This window comes from Brachionichthys hirsutus, chromosome 4 (genome assembly GCF_040956055.1).
Source record: "Brachionichthys hirsutus isolate HB-005 chromosome 4, CSIRO-AGI_Bhir_v1, whole genome shotgun sequence".
Taxonomy (NCBI): Eukaryota; Metazoa; Chordata; class Actinopteri; order Lophiiformes; family Brachionichthyidae; genus Brachionichthys; species Brachionichthys hirsutus.
Genome location: NC_090900.1, coordinates 7,050,131 through 7,070,897, shown reverse-complemented (window position 1 = coordinate 7,070,897; position 20,767 = coordinate 7,050,131). Strand labels below are relative to the sequence as shown.

The 20,767-nt window shown below is 43.1% G+C and overlaps 2 protein-coding genes across 2 annotated transcripts; both read left to right on the top strand.

Annotated features, from left to right (window-relative positions):
- Positions 1 to 333: 333 nt before the first annotated feature.
- prr16 (proline rich 16) lies at positions 334 to 4,203 on the top strand. Its single transcript, XM_068738810.1, has 2 exons — positions 334 to 468; positions 3,343 to 4,203. The coding sequence occupies exons 1-2, from the start codon at positions 334 to 336 to the stop codon at positions 4,201 to 4,203; spliced, it is 996 nt and encodes a 331-aa protein (XP_068594911.1).
- A 7,144-nt stretch (positions 4,204 to 11,347) lies between these two features.
- Positions 11,348 to 12,205, top strand: pheta1 (PH domain containing endocytic trafficking adaptor 1). The gene has a single exon (XM_068738734.1). It carries the CDS (start codon positions 11,348 to 11,350, stop codon positions 12,203 to 12,205), a length of 858 nt encoding a protein of 285 aa, XP_068594835.1.
- The last annotated feature ends 8,562 nt before the right edge of the window (positions 12,206 to 20,767 follow it).

Below are 20,767 nucleotides of genomic sequence, written 5' to 3'. Positions count from 1 at the left end.
AGGGATATGTGCGGCACGTCTTCTCTTGTTGTTGGACGTGAAGGCGTAAAAGTGTTCAAACCTGGAGGGCAGGCGTCGTTTCACGCGACAGCATGACGCGCTATTTTGACATAACCGCTGTTCTTTACGCCGCTGGTCTATTGCGCATGCCCAGTGGTCGATATTGATTATCCGCTGCCCGACGACACCTCGCTCCGTCCTGGCCGTGATGTAGGAGCCAAAGTGAAAGGGAGCGGACTAAATGACGCGTGTTTGGCAAAGTGACAGTGAGAAGACAAGAAAGGATTTGACCTTTAGGTCCCTCGGGAAATAGTTTGTGCCATAAACTGAATAATGTCAGGGACACCAAATGCAGACGCAGAAGGAGTCGTCTCCAAAGTGCAGGTGAAAAGGGAGATCAAGACAATCGTGGAGAATTTGGAAACCATCCTGGGAGACCTGAAGGATGTAGCCAAAGAGCTTAAAGAGGTAAACGGACGGGAAAGCCCCGCGCAGCCTGCTGCGTAACGTGTGGCTTCTGTGCGCGCTTTCTCAGCATCCTTGGCTGACAGGACGTTGGACGATGACGTCCTGGGGCCTATAACGGCACACACACACACACACATCACAAGTAACATATGAAGGACACGTTCATTCAACGTGAAACGGACTTTCATCGTCTCCATGTTGACTCTTGTTTAATGTTGACATCAAATAATAGGACACTTGTCTTTTCATGTTTCATTCCTCTCAGTTCAACTCACTCTCCATTGAACTCATTTAATTATCTGTCACCGCATGTACTATATTTATCAGAGCTGCTCATCTTCATTCCCTCTCCCTCCTGCTCCCCCTCGCTCTCTCTCTCGCTCTCTCTCCAAAGATGTTAACAATAAAGACTGTCTGATTGGCCTTTCGTCTGATGCAGAGACAGGGTGATGAATTTGAGCCGGGTGACGTGTCTTTGAATAGTTCAGGTATCATACAAAGATCAGAATTTGTTTTACTTTTTATCTGCAACAAGTTGTTCGCATAAAGCAAAGAACATATTGTATTTCTCTCTAGACTAGAGCCACTGCTTTCATTTCATTCATGTGTCCCAGTGTTTGTTTCACTCGGTATTTGATGCTAGTTCAGTCCTAATAACTCGCAGCATTTGCTGCTGGCCACACACCAGGCCTCTGACCTGATGCACTGAACCTCTTCTCCTAACATGACAGACTGTCATTCTGCTAAAAAAAACAAAAAACAAACCCCAATTGCGTCGAGCCTCTATGGTTCCTACATTATGAATGCCGAGTCAATGCGGCATCTGGCTGCTTCTGCTTCACTGCTCCCTTTACTCCGTTTCTCCAACTTGAGCTGAATAAAGACTTTTTTTGAGTTCTTCAGCAGTTTGCAGGGTCTCAGGCTCCAGTGACAAATACAAAAGAAGAGATTTTTGTTTGTGATGCTCCATCTTTATTTTATTTTTTTTGGTTTGTAGGAAATTAGATAGAAAAAGATGCACCTTAGGGGGTGTTAATATCAGTGTCTGGGGTTTAATCCATTAGAAATGCAGTTATCTGCTGCAACTCCCAGATAGGCCCGGGACCAAGCCTGGCCCCGAGGAGCCGTCCTGGCCAGATGCTTGGCACAGCCCCTGATGCTGCCTGTCCAGTACCAGAGGCATCGTACTGGGGATACTAGTAGTAACGTCTTGTGTGTTACAACTGATCATCCATCCAGAGTGTTGAACTTCCTTGGCGTCTTTCCGTTGCCCCAGTGACTGTTTGTTTCTGAGCTTCTTCTCTGATCACTCCGCAAGTTATTTTGGACAGACATGCTAAACTCATAGTTGACTGCAACAGTGTTTTATAATGGGCTGCATCCTGCATCCTGAGATGAGGATTCCTGGTTCAGGAAAGGAAGGCTGTTCCTTTTGTAATTATCTGATGAATTCTGCAGATGACAATGTTCTTCACTTTGTATCAGCTGTGAAGAGAGGTAAGCTCATCTCAACGTACGTCAGGTTTGATTTCGGCTCATTTTGCGATCCTCCACAGCGAGGCAGCTAATGATTAAATATCCAACAGCACACTTCAGTTTTGAATACTGAAGCAATAATAATTATACCAAAAGAATAGGGCCAGAAACTCTTCTCTCAGTTTGTTAAACAGACTTTTTAAATTGTAAACCACGTGGAAGAGTTTATTTCCACATTGTAGATCGCATCAGTGACGCCCACCTGCCTTTCTAGCACATAATAACATTAACTGTTATTCTTGCACCGAGTGAGACTCGGCCGCTGAAGTTGAGTCAACATCTCAGATTTTGGAGTTAGGGTCTTTACACTATTTATTGTGTGTGTGCGTTTCACGCTCTGTCAGCTTGTGCCGCTACCCCCTTGCACCTTTTCATATAGGGTTTGTTGTGGTTAGACTGCCAGCAAAATATTTCTTTTCCAACAGTTTTTTAATATGTCTCTATGCAGGCTGCAAAAAAATAACAAGTTCCTCTTGAATGGCAAAATAGTTTTCTTTGTTTCTAAAAAGAAACTTTACAAATAGGGTCCAAAGAACTTTCTGCTTTTTAATGATTACAAAAGAGTTTTGTGATAATGGTGGTCAGAGAACTGCATCATAAATTTCAATGCAATCAGATGTTCACCAGTTTGTTCTGAAAATCTTAAGGATTTCCCTTAATCCCTAAGAAAGAAGGAGAAATAAATCCATGGGCCTCAAACTCGGGTTTCCTGCATGAGCGTAAAACATTTTGACCATGCAGTAAACTGTCTTATGTGACATAAAAAAAGAAGTATTTTCTTAATTTTGGCAATAAAGATGGTTCCTGTTCTTTCCGGCAAGATCTCTATTGAATTTCCTTAGGGACGGGTTTTTTTTTATGCATTTGTAACAATAGTTTTGCATCATAAATGAGAGTTTCTTGGCATATGGGATATTACTGGTACAGTTAATTATCTGTTTCAATACTGTAAAGGTTTGTTGTAATTATAATTTCAGCCGAAGTTTGGCAGACTCATAGGATTTCCCATAAATTACAGCAATATATATTTTTTTAAACAACCGTGTTTCACCTAGAAAGAGCTTCAGATCCTATAAATCAATCTCATAAATGAAAGTGCATCCTTTTTAAATCGAATTTGATTTGCTTTCAGTTAATTTAGAACTTGACAAGATGAGCAACGTTCTTGTTATTTTGGGTTTTTTTTTTGCCTTGTATCTCAGATAGATCGACATTCATCCTCTAATTACCAGTGTGATGCTCTTTTTATTGAACCGGGATATTTATTCCTCTCACGCAATGTTGTTTAACATTCCTGAGCTCAGCTGTCACAGTTTCTCCTTCTCTTCTTGTCTGCAGGTCGTTCACGACATCGACACGCTGACCGGGGATCTGCAGCTGGAGGAGGACGGACTGACAGACAGCTCTAAAACGGACACCCTCAACTCCAACTCGAGTTCCACCACCACTGCTTCCAGCCTGGAGAAGATGAAGCTTTTCCCTGACGACTGCATCTTTAAACTAACTGCACCCTTTGCCCCGGATCTTGCCAGCCCTCCTGCGGTCCTAACGGTATTCAAGAAGGCTCACCCTCCTCTTCCACCACCCAGACTGACCCCGCAGAGGAGTGAGGATCACAACATTAGAAATCTGCCTCATCCAACATTAGTGTTATCAGGGAACATATCCAAGGCTGCCGGATCTTTAATGAAAAATGGAGGCGTTTTCCCACTGAAACCACACAGGGATTTATTCTCCTCCCCGCCATGCTTCATATCCAATGACAGCGGAGTCCCAGAGTCCGGTCTTGTTCCTACATTGCCCAGGCCCATGCCTCTTCTCCGTCATGAAAAGAGCAAATGCACAAAGGAGCCCAGCAGGGATCCTCGTGAGAGAGAGCGCGTCCGTTTCAGTGAGAAGGTCCAGTATCACGGCTACTGCCCGGATTGCGACCTCCAATATGATGTAGATGACACAGAATTACACTTACGGGCCGAACTGAACGGCTTGAGGCTCAGCCCAGTGCACTGCTGCTCTTCCTCGTCCCCTCCTCCTGCTCATGTGCTTCCTCACGAACTGATGGTGGAAAACGGGAATCTGTCAGTGAGTCGCAGCTTCCCACCGACAGCAGCCGCTACTCCACCCTGCGTGCCTCGTCACCCACCTTCCCTCAAACCCCAGAAAACAATCCTACGCAAATCAACAACAACAACGGTTTGATGCTGAATCCCCGCTCTGTAAAAATTAAACATTCTTGAATCATTCATAGTGTCTTATACTTATACCCTAAGTTCCACACAAGCTGAACTTTGGATTATCTGAGCGAGGAAAGGTTGGGAAATAGTAAACGCGAGGATGGATGAAGTGAGTGGAACCAAGGGAAAGGCATCAGCATGGGTGCTGAGACGTGCGCAGAGATGAAGAAGAAGCGGTGAGTGTCTGTGAATGTATGAGGGTGTTTGTCAGGAAGAGAAAGGGATGACGAAAGAGAGAAAATGCATTTGTGTACTGATGTGAATTCGTATGCATCCAATTTTGTCTGTTTTTGCACTGTTTATTAATATGTGTACATAATTATATATGCATGCGTGAGCATATGCATGGACAAAGTGATGTTGGTCGCTAGTGAGGATTCACTGAAAATGTACAAGGACTTAAAATATTTCCCGAGAGACACAAAATAACAAACAAATCTAAACTGTATCCATTTTTTTGAGCTTTCAGGAAGTCACAATCTCATGCAGGACCTAATAATGCATGTCCAGACTGCCAGATGACAGAGTCTGGGTAAGAATAAGCTGCAGGTCTTATTGCGTGATCCCAGGCATTAGTTGGTACCAACCAAAAATCATGGCTTTTGGGTTCCCGTGATGCAGATGAGCGAATACTCGACAGGTCGGTTGAGTCCCGGCAGCGCTGGGCAGAGATCGGGGAAGATTTTACATTAAAAACACAATTTGAATAGATGGTTTTAGATGTGCAGTTGGGAGAAGAATGTCCAAAGTGTCAAGCTACACCGTTACGTCTCTTATACCAGTACAACTCTGAGCAGACTCAGCTTTTTGAGCCTAACTTAATTCAAGAGCAAGCAAAGGGAGAGAGTGCGTGCATGTGTGTGTGTGTGTGTGTGTGTGTGTGTAGGTGTGTAAGTGTGTGTGTGTGCATGTGTGTGTGTCAGTTTGGCAGCCTTGAATAGACAGCACACCCCGGAGTTGGATGATCTTAGCTGCACCTTCCTCCCAGCCATGCCCTTAATTAGCTGGATTAGACTACAGGAGATAACAGTCTGCCACAGACAGCCTTTGTTCAAACATCGCCTTTGACAAAGCTGCTGCTGTTGTACCTATTTTTAATATAATCAGAGAGAGTCAGCATGCTAACAAAGAGTAAGGAAAAACATGAGTGTGTCTGTGTATGTTTGGGGGGGGGGCAGCTGTGTGCTTGGGTGGTAGGGTGTTTTTAGTGTGTGTTTAGGTTAAAGACGAGAGAACCCGGGTGTGAAATGACCTTGCTGGCATTAATTAACTCTGAAATTGGTGTCTTAATTGTGGTTTAGAGGATATTCAGCTAAGAGTAAAACAGAAAGTAGAGAGAGAGAGGGAGGATACTGAGGGGAGGGAACACAAAGAAAGAGAGGATGAAGTAGAGAGGTAGAGAGGGAGGAGGTGAAAGTGAAGAAAATAAAGCTGTATTGCGCGTTCTGCTTTGCAGCGTGTGTGGATGGATTGTTGTCGAGATGATTGCGCTCAGCGTGAAACATTCACACTGTGTTTAACTTGTAGCAGCATGCTAACAGTAACACACATGGGCACACACTCAGGCAAACACTCAGGCAGATCCGCCCAGCGTGCTCCAGAATGGATCAGCTGTGGCTGCAGCTCTAATGGGCTCGGTACCGTTTTAGGATCCAACACACTGGTTAAGGACCTGAGGAAACTGACAGTGGACTTGGCTTTGTGTGACTATTTGCAGCTTTGAAATCATTGATGGCTGAATCTGAAGAAACTGGACTTCTGTTTAAGGTTTGAAGACTTAGTTTAAACATAGATATTAAAACTCTGGTAAAAAAAATATATCTGAACTTCCTGCCAGTCAGCTGGTACTGAGGAAGTGTTTTGGATCAGAGGTAAAACATCTTCAGGCCCTGCATGAGGGTCCAGCTACGGTACTTCATATTCAACACCCAAGGACTACCACGGCCCTTTTGCTACGAAGAAACAATGAAATATTGTTCAATAACTCACTTTTTTACAAAAAATATATAATGTAAAGTCACAAAGGGACAGGAGCAGCAAAAGAGCGAGATCTTAATGGAAAAACAGAGATTTAAGGGCTGATGATAAACGCAGAGGCCTGTCATCATCTTTGAATCTGAACGTCCTCCAGCGGCTGTTGTTCACTAGAAACAATTGGGCGAGGTAAAAGCGCTTCGTGAAATACACGATTGTACAAAGGATTCCTTGTGAAATCACTGTTGCTGTCTTTTAATTCGTTCTGCACAGTGTCCCAAATCGTTCAAAAATCGGGGCTGTCCATCCGTGACTTGTCATCAGACTGTTCTGATGCTCTTCTGAATCTTGTTGCAGCTGCTTTTTTTTTTTTTACCGTGTTTCTAATGGCTGTCTGAGCGCCAGCTCTGCAGGCTTGAGCATAAAGTCATAATGGTCAGGGAGGAGGTGGATCTTCACCGCCCCCGCCGTGATTCAGGGCTGACTCAACTGCGCTGACCTACACACTGCAGCTCGAGTTCAGAGTCCGCCTCTCTGTTTCTCTCTCTTTCTCTTGGCTTGTTCTCACTTACTCTGTCTAGCATTTTTTTTTTTTTCTTTTTCATCCCTTGTATTATTCTTAACTCCGAGTCGGCGGCGGCACAACAATCTTTCTAAGCACTTGATTTTGTGTATAAATGTGGGTGGAGTGTCACTTATTAGAATATATCAGAGCCTTTTCACCGCAAACACACTTGGCAACACGTTTTCCGTGCTCCTGTTCTGTCAGAAAGTTCACTGACTTTCTTTTCCGAGCTGCAGCAGCCACAACTGCAGTCCTTCATTTGTTACCTTTGAATTACAAATGGCCTCAAATAGGGACGAATGGATCCACTGTAAAGTAGCTGGAGTCGTTTTCAACTTCCAGCGCCTCATTTGACCAGGATCCATGAACCTGAACCTGCCAACATCTTTAATTCAGACCCGCGTGATTCTGAGTGTTGAGAGCGTTAACAGTTCATCTGTGACTGTAAACCAGTTTCTCAGACGTATCGTCTTTAGCTTGTCGTCCATCGGCATTCGCTTCCTGACAGCCACACGACACAACTCATTCAATGTGTGAGAGTGAGCCGCACATTTTGCCAGTGAATATTAATCAGCTGTTGTTTCTCCGGGCGATTCTGGGTGGTGGCACTCTACCGAGAGAAGCACAGCAGTCTACTTACACGCACCATTTTCTTTCATTTGTGTTCGCCTCAATCAAATGATTACTGAAATAAAAAATCTTATGAGGAAAACATTAAAAATCATAATAAAGATGAATAATAGTGGCGCTGCTTGCAGCATGCGTTGCATCCATAATGAAGATGTTGTTCTGCAAACATCAGAGGATTCAAAAGTGAAAGTGCACTGGGGTGGAATGTAGCACTCCCTGTATCGAGGCTGCCGCCCGCCCACGATGGCTGTGGGTTTGGTCCTCTGCTCTGCCCCCCCCCATCCTGTCCTCTCCTCAGCTATCGCTCACTCAATAAAGCCAAATATTTACTTTAAAAAAATCTAACTGGTGCACATTTATCATGGACACTCGCTCATGCTGTGTGTGAATTCATATGCATATATTTTAATGTTAAAGGGACGCATATGCTTAGGTTTATGGGTGTGGAAAAGGCAAGCATGGGTACATGCATCCGTGTGTGTGGGGGGGGAACATATCCAAGGCACCCAGTGCAAGCAGTGGGTGGTGAAGCAAACTTAATGTGAAGATTTTACACTGCTTTGGAGATTATTAAAAGTTGCAGGCATCAGCTGTACCTCATGCAGGGAAGGTGCACAACAGCACAACAACGGAACGAGATCTGTTGGAGCCGCAATGACACAGATGGGTCCTCTGTTCGTTGAACCGCCACAGACATGGCGAGGAAACGCTGAACGATGGCAGCTTTTAAAGAGAGACACGAAACTGAGTGTTTGTCTTTTCATGAAAGGGAAGGGACAGTTTCTTATCTGCAGAGGAAAACGTGCCTGATGACTCATTCTAATTCACTTTGATGACTCGAGCGTGCATGTCTGGCTGCTTGTGTGCGAGAAATGGTACCTTGGTGTATTTTTTTGTATTTTGTGTGAAGCAACTGTTGGTGTTGTGTCTGTTTTGTCAAGTGTGCCCCCCCCCCCCTCTCTATGCAGAAAAAATACTCACACTAATGTATTTCTTCGTTTTCCACTGCAGGACCACAGAGAGGCTCGAGATACAAGGTGAAAGGATGCTTGTTTCACAAGCCGACCCAACCATCGGAGAGGGAAGAGCCCGGACCGAGGCCTAGCATCGCCCTCTTTGTACAACAAGTGTTAGATGTATTCTTTGATGATCTGACCTTTTTTGAGCAATGTATGATTTTTCAGCCACAGTTGTGCCAGGGCAATGTTGCTGTGAATCTGGGGAAAGAGAACGTGCAGTCAGTGTACGCACATGTGTACAGTCGTGAAGATTATATTTTGTTACGAGGAAACACTTGGCTTAAAGTTTTTGAGGCTTCTGAAACTTTGGATTCCAAACTAAAGAAGCGAGTTTAGATGGAAGACGTGCAAGATAAAGTGAAATGATGTCAGCCATTATTTGAAAACTGTCTGGAGACTTGATCTCTGTATTCTCAGATGGGAATCAACTGATGGAATTCACCTTTTAAGATTTGTCATTGTTTATGTCTGCAGAGCCTGACAGGTTTGCCTGGGAGCAGAATGCTGCTCTGCTGTACTGCAGACAAAGAGAAGCTATTATTATGTCAGGATGCACAATCACAGTTTGTCTTTGAAAGACATGAAGTTAATGATGATGTGGCCACTGATCTGTGTCCAAACATTCAGTTCACTGTGCATCAAAATCAATGTGCTCAACTGGTGCCATGCCAATTGTGTGTGTGTGTGTTTTTTTTTCAACAATAACATGCAGTGAAATGGTGTAGTGGCATATATAAAGCTTTAAAAGACCCTCGAAGAAGTAATAATTTGCATCAAATGTTCTTTGTATACAAATACACATGTACATGTTTGATATCTATATATTTCAAGCATTTTTATACAGAGACTTTAACATTTAAAGAGATGATATTTTTGATATTGTGTAGAGAGGTATTTTGTGGAAAGCTGACATTCCCGTGTACACAGAAACAGGATGATGGTGTTCATATGGATGGGCAACATGTGCTTCTAGAAACTGAACAGAATGAGTTTTAGTGTGGGAAAGAAAATGTAAGACGGTGAAGATAAAATGAGTAAACCAAATACCTCGTTGTGCTTTATCAGATGGGAGGCATGGGGTCGAATGAATGCATTGCTGATTCTTCACTTTGTCCTGCCATCACTGTGTTTTTCTATGCATTTTTTGTGGAGAGGCTATCTGTTGGTGGCTCCAACATGCAGGGTGCTCTGCTCTCTCCAGGATATAGAGTTAGTCAGAGAAGTATTCTCATTTTCCCATAAGATGTCAGAATATTCTGCAGCCACAATAATGTGAAAACTCTGAATTGAGATGATTTAAAGATGATTTGGATCCCTTAAAAAGTGTCAGTGGTATCTCGTTGTGCGTGAGAAGTAAACATGTTGCAACTAATCCTTGTGCGTCTGTGTAATATTTCATGCACAATGCACAACAATTCAAAGTAAAGCGTTGATTTTTTAAATGTCTGTATTCATTATTAAAAACTGTTCCCTTGCAAAATACGCATTTCAAAGTGACCAACAATTTAAACTGGGAGTCAAATATAGAAAATTAACTTTGTAACAGGAGCCTTTACGCAGGTTTAGTTCCTAATGAGCAGTTTCCCTGAGGCGCTAACGGGGTGCGCTTGTTTTGAGTTACAGCGCATCCCTCCTTGGTTAAAAGGGAAAACTCACCATGGAGTTAAAAGCGAAAACGAAGTCCCCGCCCCGTCAAGCTGGCTGCTGATGCACCAACATGCGCGCTCCCAATGTCGGTCACGTGTCAGGGAAGGAGCAAGGGTGCAAGGGAGGGAGGAAAAGATGGGAGGAAGAGAGATAAAGAAACAATGACACGATAGTAATCTGCCGCATCTTTATCTCCAGGTAAATAAAGGCGACACCTTGTTTTAATGACGTAAACTACGGGATTTACTGCCTGATCCAACCGTAACGTTAGCTTAAAGCGCTAGCTAGCGCTCGATCCGGAAAACGCTGGGTGCCCTTTGGAATTCACCAAAGTGGCAAAATGGGTGAAGGTAGTTTGTGTACTTTTTGTATTGCGTTCTGTAGTCCGGGGTGAAATCCCGAATCTGCTCTCTTTGATTTAAATTCCCGGACGAGCCACCCAAACAGCTCATTCTCCTCGGAGTGATGGAAAATCCGCGAGTGTTTAAACGCACCATTTCCCCGTCTGCAGCCGGAGCGGAGTTGGAGTTTCCACTGCGCGCCGTCTGTCCGTCTGTCTGTCCGTCTGTCCGTCTGTCTGTCTGTCCGTCCGTCTGTCCGTCTGTCCGTCCGTCCGTCCGTCTGTCCGTCCGTCCGTCCGTCTGTCCGTCGGCTTTAGTGATGAGCCGTAACTTTTCCTTTCCTCTCCATTAAACATGCTGCCGCAGATGCGATGGGAGGATGTTCCTGTCCAGCTGGGTCTGAGATAGACGCGTAACGTGAGTATTCCTGAGAGTTGGAGTTTATTCCCAGCATTAGAAGTACAAGTTGGAACAAAAAAACAAATAAATAGATACAGTAAATATAAATCTGACGATTCTAAGAAAGCAGTGTCCAGCTAAAAGGATTATTTCATCTGTGAGTTTGTTTTTGCAGAGGAAATGGCTGAGATGACTTGCAGCGTGTAACGCACACAGTTCTTCCTCTTAGCCTTTTACGTTGTCCTATAAATACCAATAATTGCAGATTCATTCGTCTATTAATAAAGCTCCTGCTGCTTCTGTTGTTGTTGTTGTTGTACACGTTTATGCTCCTGTTTGCAAATCTCTCTCTCTTTTCTCAACCCATCTGCAAATGTCAGCGAGCACGGCTTAAAGACGAGACGGCGAATAAATCGTGCAGCGGCTCACTGAACCGAACCCCCGGCTGACTCTTAAAAAGGGACGACTCTAAACTGTCCTTCGTCCTCATCGTGTCTCTTAGGTAAACCATCTCCTGAGGTGGACGTAGCAGCGATGAAGCTGAATGAACGCTGCGTCGTGCACTACGCCACCTGTGACTCGCCGCCGGACAAGACGGGCTTCCTGTGCAAAAAGGGCGAGCGCAACACGGCGTACCACCGGCGCTGGTTCGTCCTGAAGGCCAACATGCTCTTCTACTTTGAGGAGCGCGATGGCCGAGAGCCCGTCGGCGTGGTCGTGCTGGAAGGGTGCACGGTGGAGCTGTGCGAGTCCACTGAGGAGTTCGCGTTCGCCATCAAGTTCGACTGTGCCAAAGCGCGGGTGTACAAGCTGGCCGCCGATAGCCACGCGGCCATGGAGTCGTGGGTGAAGGCCTTGTCCAGGGCCAGCTTTGACTACATGAGGCTGGTGGTGAAGGAGCTGGAGAGGCAGCTGGAGGAGATCCAGGACGCCGTGGGAGGCGGGGCCGGAGCAGGAGGCCTGCATGTCGGGGTGAAATCCTCCAGACGAAACCAGGCGGCACGGTGCCGATCTGGAGCATCCTCTTCATCGTCGTCATCGTCGTCCTTATCATCATTATCCTCTTCAAACACCCCTCCCACGTCAGTCCCCCCTGTCCAAAAAGGCCAGCAGGTTGAGGTGCAACTCATCGCTGAGTGTTCCAAGGAGAATAAAGTTGCTTGGAGTAAACCGCCGGCCGCCTCGGCGAACGGCTTCGTCGAGGCGGCGTCCTTTTCTGCGTCCTGGGAAGGGTGCGCAGATCCCGAGAGGGCTCCGCCAGTGCCCCGCAGGAGAAGAGGAGCGTCCTTGGAAAGCCCGGTCTCTCCTGGCACCAGTTGCTTCTCCAAACTCCATGACTGGTACGGCAGAGAGGTGGAGGAACTGAGAGTGCAGTGGCTGCAGAGCCAGTAAACGCATCTCCAGGGTTCTGAACATTTTACAAAGTTTACACCCTTCTGAACCAGAAGGATGGCTGAGGAAGACTAAGACTTGTCTCCGAACTCATTTCAAAAACCTAAAACATTCTTCTTTTCCCACGATTTGGGGTGTTTTGTTTTTCAAAGAGCAGACGCAACATGTTAAGAACACGGCATTTGAAGTCATCACTTTTAAAATTAGATGCATTGTTTGGTTTGAATGTCATGTTATAAATGAAATTCACAACCGCTGTGCCTTCCTATCTCATGGAATCTTGTCAGTTTTAGCTTCCCAACATTATCGTATAAATGTTTAGGGGTTAGTTTCTTTGAAGTCGTAAACCAAAATGATGATAATAATACAAATAATAAAAGTGCTGTGGCCGTTGAGGCCAGAGCTTCCTGAATGTTACTCAATGAGTGCATGTGAGCTGTGTGAACATCCATCATCTTGGTTTGTAGATGAGCGTTTACTATTCCTTGATGGAAATGACCACCAGCAATTTAGATTTTTGTTTTGTATGTGCCTTATGCACTCATTATACCTCCATTATTGTAGTTGTAGTCATTCTCTTTGGACTACAGCAAAAGGAGAGTGTGACTCTGTTAAGGTTTGCCTGGATCCAATCAGACGTCTCATTACCGAGACAACAATGGACAAAGGAGTGAAGCAGGCTGATTGTTTTTTTTTTGTTTCTCTCTATAAAAACAATATTATTGAGGAGGCGGCATGGGTTTGACACATATTATCTCAAATTACTTTTATTTTCTTCCTGTGAATGTATAAATTATAGTGGTACCATTCTTTGTTCATGAGAAATTAAGAATACAATTACAGTTCATAATGATTCTTATCTTTTGATTTACTGTCATGATTATCATACAAGTTGTCTTTGTCATATTGCACAGTATTCTTTTGTATTTTTTATTATTAAATATGGTACTGTTGAAGAAGTATTTGACTTAAACCACTAAATAAACAGTGCTGATATGTTGTGAGCGGATGATTCTTCTGAGGCCTGGAGGTTAAGATACTTTACTTTAGAATGAATTTGCTTGAGGAGCCAGTTACATTTGTTTTTTTGTGTTTTATTTTTGCTACTACTCATGCATGTCCTGGGTGAGCCTACGGTGACGTTCACATTCTTGGTGCTATTCCCTCTATTTCTCACCAGGTGTCGCTGCGCTGTAACCGGAATCGATTCGGATTCCAGGGAAATCACTACACTTGCATGCGCAGGTGAATCTTGACGTATAATCAACAAATATTTGTGGCGTTAATCAGAAAATATTTGTTTTAGGAGCAGAAAAAAAATCTTAAAATCAGATGAGATAGATTGATTGATTTCCACCTCGTATTTTGTTATTTTATAAATCATAGATGTAATTGAAAATTTTAGAAGAGCATGTTACCCTTTAGGTTTAGGACAAATGCATTAAGGTGTAATGTGTTGAGTAAGTAAACACTTTAAACGTTGTAGAAAGTCTTCATGGTTTCTATCATTTGAACAGGATAGGATGTCATAAAAAAAAACTGGTAGACTGCGACAGAAAATAAACGGAAGGTACAGGATTTGACAATCTTCAAAGTCCGGGCAGTGTCTGCACAAAATGGTCCTTCATCAGGAAACCTCAGAGAACAGGGAGACTACTTCCTATTTTTATAACTTCAACATAAACGTCAAACAATACTGGTTACTCCGACAATTAACTTTGTGTTCTATCCACTAAAGACACCCACAGATGGAGTAAATTACATTAATAATGTTCTTTCAACGTGGGCCATGCTGAAATTATTTTACCTGAAGGGCCACAAGTCGATGAGAAGATCATCTCATCTACAAGAAGATGGATGGGCTACAATTTTGATTTAATGCCCCAGTATTATTTTTGGTTCGATCCAATGCATGTCAGCAGATTAATTTAGTCTGTTAACAGTAATCCGTTAGTCTATTCATCACCGTGGCAAACAAAAAGGCTCAGAGCGGATCCCTGGTGCACTCCCACCTCTCCCCTAATGTGCATGTCCCGAATGACTCTGACATACTTCTCTGCCACTCATGAATTACCACAGTCCCTCTCTGGGTGCTCACGCATCCTCATCGGAGTAATAATTGTCCACTGAAGACTGCAGAGCTGGTCTGACACACATAACAGGCTTGTGTGTGTCCTTCATGGGCAGGTGGGGGACATCCAAGACTTCTTGAAATGTCATTTGCACATAAAAATAATTACTTGGGATTATATTTTAAATTTTACACCATCGTTGTTTTTACAGACTCATCTCTTTCATTTCTCATTTTAAGATTTGGAATTATTCCCTATTTAAGACATTATTTATATGATGATGATGAATATATTTATTAGATAGAATGTTAGAGTACAAGTACAGTCACACAGTAGCATGTATTACAGTACAAGTAGAGTCAAACATCCTGTCTAAGAGGAGCATTTCAAAAAAGTCTTTGCGGTCTTGTTTCCGTTGAAAGTCCTTCGTGCATAAATCATCGACATTTAACAATACCAATAAAATAAAAATAAATTATCTTTTGGTCATAAAGTGTTTTGTTCTTTTAAACAAAAAAAAATATATAAAAAAAGGCAATTAAAATGGTAAACGTGTTAACGGTAAATGTAATAAAAACTGCGCAAACATCAACCTTCGGCTACTGGCGCTTCTTACAATAAATGGGGAACTCGTCTCTTATTTTGAAAAGCAGCAGTCGGCAGTAATAGTGCGCGTTTCCGCTGACTTCACAGATCTGGCCCGCGACACACATTCTTGACAGCGGAAGTGAGGACTGAGGAGTCGCCACTTTTTTTTCCGCGTAAAGTTCGTGGCTGAAAGTTTTCTTTCCTCTTCCTTTTTTTTTTTTTTTTTTAAACTTTTTTTTTATTTTATTATTTTTAACGAAGGAACCATCGCGTGCAGCCACAATGACAGAGAACGCGAGGAGGCTTTTATCCGCCTGCTCCTCATCCATGTCCGGCTCTCGTCGCTCCTCGTCGACAGCGTTTCGGTTGACGTTACTGTAGATGCTTTTCGGGACATTTCCGTTATGCGAAGTCCAACAACTTGTTGGTTTATCGTCGTGCTGCGGTGGTTGCCCATCCGAGATAACGGAGAACGTGAGTATGCTGCGAGGCTCCTGTCAGCTCGCATTATCTTTTGATCATAAAATGCTTTTACCCCCCCCCCCCCCCCAAACCTTTATCTTAAGACAGAGGGAAGTTACCTCGAGATAGTGAATGTAAACAGAACAACAAAAAGTCACTTATTTTTCACTCTCCTTAATTATAGTCGTCGACTTAAAGGGCTCTGTCTCCAATGATGCGTAATATTTGGGCAAAAAAGTAGTTTTCTGTTAAGATAATGGAGGATTGCGTCTTCGAAAACACACACAAACACGTGTCTTTTGGAACCTATTTTTACTTAATTAAAAAGTATTCTAAAACTTCTTTAAAGGTCTCACTTAATAGTGTGTTCTGAAATGTGCACGGGAGAAGAATGCGTGTCAGTGGTGGATGGAGCAAGGAGGGAGCTGCACCATTCCTGTGTTGTGTTGCTGTATTTGTTTGTGTTATAAATGGGAGTAAGTTATTTTCCCGTGTGTGTGTGTGCGTGCGTATAAACACAGGTTGTGTACACGAGGTTATTCCTACAAGAACTTACACAGAAGTGAAAATCAACCAAACGCTTCGGCGTTTCCTGTCTGTACATAATGTTTTTCTCAGCACATTAAGATTTTACATAATCAAGCATCCCAGTCAGTAAATTAAAGATTATGTTTAATATCAAGATATAAGTCAGTAACTATATAAATCAGATCATTATTAGGTGTGAGTTTGGCCAGCTGCAGTGTTAAAATACTGCTAATGAATCATGATTAATAATAATCACGGTAAGTCTTGTAAAATGAGCCTTTTTTTTGATTGTGTGTGTAAATTACACATAAATTGCTGATAGATTGCTGTGAAACTTACCATGGATGAAATTATAAAAGTTTGGAGTGGATCCAGATAATAAGACATTAACAACCAGTGATGATCCCAACGTCCAGGGTTTCCCAGACATGGAGATATACTGTATATATATTATATATATACTGTATTTTAAGGGTAAAACTATCATGGGACTCTTCTTTCAGATTAAATTACACGATGAGGAAATTGAGGCGCCTTGGGAGAGGGCTTTCACTCTGAGCTCTGTGTTGATTAGTAAATTAAATACATATGTCCACAAGGCTGATCTAACACTTTATTATCCACCAAATAGAGTCAGATATAAAAGCTATAGCTGGAACAGTTAACATTTTAACAGCGTCTCTGAGGCCTATTGCATCACTGACTATATGCACTGCATGTCAGCATATTTCTCACACATCATATGGAGATAGCTTTAGGGTACGTTCCCCAGGCTACAAGCAGATGTTGCTGCAGCCAGTGTGTGAGATGTGACGGTCGTAACGCCTCAACTCAGTGAAGCACAGAAGACAGAAAAGCATGCCTCCATGGCGGGGAAGTAACACCAACCAGCGTGCACGAAATATCCTCCATGGAACCGCCCAGACAAAAGTGCACTTTTGTGTAACGGTTCAGCGCTATTCCAGACGCTCTGCTTGGTTGAAGCAGTTTGATTGTGTTGATAATGAATTTCTGAGAAGTATTTACTTTCCTGCTTACTTCCCTCAGTTGCTGACATTTGATATTTTCACTTCTCTTTCTCTCGGCGTGGAGTTTCCTCATGCCTGCATGTGTAGTTTAATCACTTGAGATTTTCAGGAGCACGTCTGAATATTTGAGTTTTATTGTACTTCACATGTTCAGAATGGGAATTCGTGCACTTTCCCTAGAGAGGTGGATAACTCTTGTTCAGCATGATGGTAATTGGATTTTCCCCAACATGGCATGGTAACTTGGCCGGGGATTTTATTCACCACAACTCTCCTTTGTCTTGATAGCTGTCTGAAAAGGACCGTAGCTTCGTGGAATTTTGGATATAGAATGGTGTACATTTGGTGTACGTATATGAGCATGTGTTACATGAAATTAAAAAAGAAACACACACACACAACCCACACTCACGCCAGTCATATGGTGGGGTTAAATGTGGGTGTGTGCTTACGTTTTTGCAGATGTTTTTCGGGGGACCTGCTTGCTTGTGTTTATTTTCATTATTACAGCGAGTGTGTACTTTACGCGTTAACCCTGATCCAACCCGGTTCTTGTCATTGGAAGAATGTGGATCACAGGCCCCGTTCAGCAGCAGCAGCAGCATCAGGATGTGTTGTGTCGGTCTGTGTGGATTCTTCACGGTGAGGATGTAGGATGGGGTCGAGAGTTCAGTTGTTGTTTTTTTCAAAATAAACAAATACCCACACCTTGAATGTTTTATTTTTAGACCTGCAGGAATTTGTATACAGTATTTGCATATTAGTTGATTCAATTATGTTGCCAACTATTTTGGAAATAGATCACTTCTTTCTGTGGATGTGTGTGTGAGTGTGTTTGTGTGTCTTTGTGTGTGCACATGAAGCAGAAACGGGAGTCATATTTCAGTTGAAGTGAAAGAAGGAACAAAAAAAACAAAAACACAAATTACACCACATCACTTAAGTTGAGTCATGATGACACCTGCACAGATTTTGTTTCCTTGCCGTCCAACACAAAACAAGTTCGTCGGATGCTGCTGCGTGATTAAACGTAGTTCGTCGGATGCTGCTGCTGTGTGATTAAACGTAGTTCGTCGGATGCTGCTGCTGTGTGATTAAACGTAGTTCGTTGGATGCTGCTGCTGCTGTGTGATTAAACGTAGTTCGTTGGATGCTGCTGCTGTGTGATTAAACGTAGTTCGTTGGATGCTGCTGCTGTGTGATTAAACGTAGTTTGTCGGATGCTGCTGCGTGATTAAACGTAGTTCGTCGGATGCTGCTGCTGCGTGATTAAACGTAGTTTGTCGGATGCTGCTGCGTGATTAAATGTAGTTCGTCGGATGCTGCTGCGTGATTAAACGTAGTTCGTCGGGTGCTGCTGCTGTGTGATTAAACGTAGTTCGTCGGATGCTGCTGCTGTGTGATTAAACGTAGTTTGTCGGATGCTGCTGCTGCTGTGTGATTAAATGTAGTTTGTCGGATGCTGCTGCTGCTGTGTGATTAAACGTAGTTCGTCGGATGCTGCTGCTGTGTGATTAAACGTAGTTTGTCGGATGCTGCTGTGTGATTAAACGTAGTTTGTCGGATGCTGCTGCGTGATTAAACGTAGTTCGTCGGATGCTGCTGCTGTGTGATTAAACATAGTTCATCGGATGCTGCTGCTGCGTGATTAAACGTAGTTCGTCGGATGCTGCTGCTGTGTGATTAAACGTAGTTCGTCGGATGCTGCTGCTCCTGTGATTAAACGTAGTTTGTCGGATGCTGCTGCTGCTGTGTGATTAAATGTAGTTTGTCGGATGCTGCTGCTGCTGTGTGATTAAACGTAGTTTGTCGGATGCTGCTGCTGCTGCTGCTGTGATTAAACGTAGTTTGTCGGATGCTGCTGCTGTGTGATTAAACGTAGTTTGTCGGATGCTGCTGCTGTGTGATTAAACGTAGTTCGTCGGATGCTGCTGCTGCTGCTGCTGCTGTGTGATTAAATGTAGTTCGTCGGATGCTGCTGCTGTGTGATTAAACATGTTGTTTCAGGGCAAACACGGAAACTCAAATTGGCTCCTCATGATTCCCAATGTGGAAAAGTTAATAACTCCTGAATTAGCCTTCTGGAATGTCAGATGCCTGCAGACGATTCACAACAAATCACAGTGAATGGAGGAGTCACTTAATAACCCCCCCCAACAACCCGACTCTAGTACACACACACACACACACACACACACATATAGTATATCATACTACAGTTGTGCGTTCACAATGAGTCAGAAAGGCATCGCGGGTCAGAGTGACTCATTGATGAAGTGCTTTTGGATTCCAGACAGCGATGTCTGTCGTATTCTTTCAAGTTGGAACATTTGACTCTTTGAATATTTGAATTGGCTGAATCGTATTGATCTCACTCCACCAAGTTGTAAATGATGGATTGCTGTTTTCAGCTTTTCAAAGAAATGAACACGTGTTTCGGGTTTCCAGGAATAAGTTGAGGTCGTCTTTTGGTGACTTTTTAGTTGAGAAACATACTAAACCGTTATTTAATCTCTGAATAAAGAGTATTGAAGGATCGGTAATGTACACAGTCAGTGTTTGTTTTGCCTCTGGGCTCAGTGTGCGTGCAGGAAAGTTTCTATGGACTCAGTTTTTATGATCCATTCAACGTTGTTGGCAGCACACCAGGACAATGCGTACGGCCACATGGGGTGCTTTTCAAACAATAACAGATTTCAGTCGGTGTAATTGCACAAGGACTATTAGGTGGACTTTTTTTGCTCTACAAATCAGAATGTTTACTATACAATTATTAGGGTTATATAATTGCGGAATGATACAATGTTGAGATTTTGTATGCATTCTCGTCACTGAATGAACCGACCAACCATCCATCCAGCCATCCATCATTCCATTCCCAGCTGACTACGGATGAGAGGCAGGGTTCACCTCAGATGCGCCATGTATGTAATGTAAAAAATCAATTTTGACATCAACAATTTGTTAATTTTCAGCGATTTTGTGCAAAACGAAATACTTGTAGTAATTTTTATCAAATGAGATACACATTTTAGACTTGCTGTTCTGAATACTTTGCTTAGCACAGTATCAAGATTGAGGATGGACATATGTAAATGTATAAATGCACTTTTTGAATCCATATTACTTGTATTGCTCCGTCTTTGAAAAGGTAGCAGGCAGTAACCAATGGTCAAAAGAACGGCGAGAGTTTGTAATGGCAGACTGTGGCGGCCGGCCTCAGCCCTTTAGTCGCTCCTCCTCACACATCTGCTCATGCAGCCAAAGCTAAAACTTCTCTTTTCATTCATGCCTGTCATCGTGTCTCAGGGAACCCTATATTTTAGCATTTGCTAGACATGCCAGACTCCGCCTCCGCAGGATAGCCTGCAGGCTGCCGGGATGTTTTATATTAGTCATTGATAGGATGCCGGGCAGCTGGAAAGATGTTTAGTTGAGGGTTTGACTTGGTTATTGGGAATCACCAGACACAGAGTCATCATATGAAGTCCTCTTTGTTAGACCCCACCTTCATAGTGCTACCCACTATGCCACCTGTGCTGCCCACTCAAGTTAAATATTTTCAAAAGACATAAATAAGAAAAGCATTTGACTTTGCATTCTGTTGCAGTTTTTAAACAACATGTTTAATTCATATTTTGAACATGAGAAACTTGATCCATTATGACCATGTGAACTTCGAAAGATTTTACTGTTTAAAATGTTTTATTGGTGTATAAAACACTGTATAATGTTATTATCAGATAATGGAGGCTCTACCTTGAGCGAAGAACACATTTCCATGTAGCCACAGCTTAACACCTTCGCGCTTCGGTACCACCTTTGTCCTGTACTCTCATCTTTCCAGCACATTCTAATTACCTCTAAGCAATGGCTCTTGTGCT

Excerpts from the sequence above, each read along its gene's own strand:
- prr16 (XM_068738810.1), top strand. The coding sequence starts at position 334 with ATGTCAGGGACACCAAATGCAGACGCAGAAGGAGTCGTCTCCAAAGTG. Across the intron at positions 469-3,342 it reads TAGCCAAAGAGCTTAAAGAG|GTCGTTCACGACATCGACAC; the intron begins GTAAACGGACGG and ends TCTTGTCTGCAG.
- pheta1 (XM_068738734.1), top strand. The coding sequence starts at position 11,348 with ATGAAGCTGAATGAACGCTGCGTCGTGCACTACGCCACCTGTGACTCG.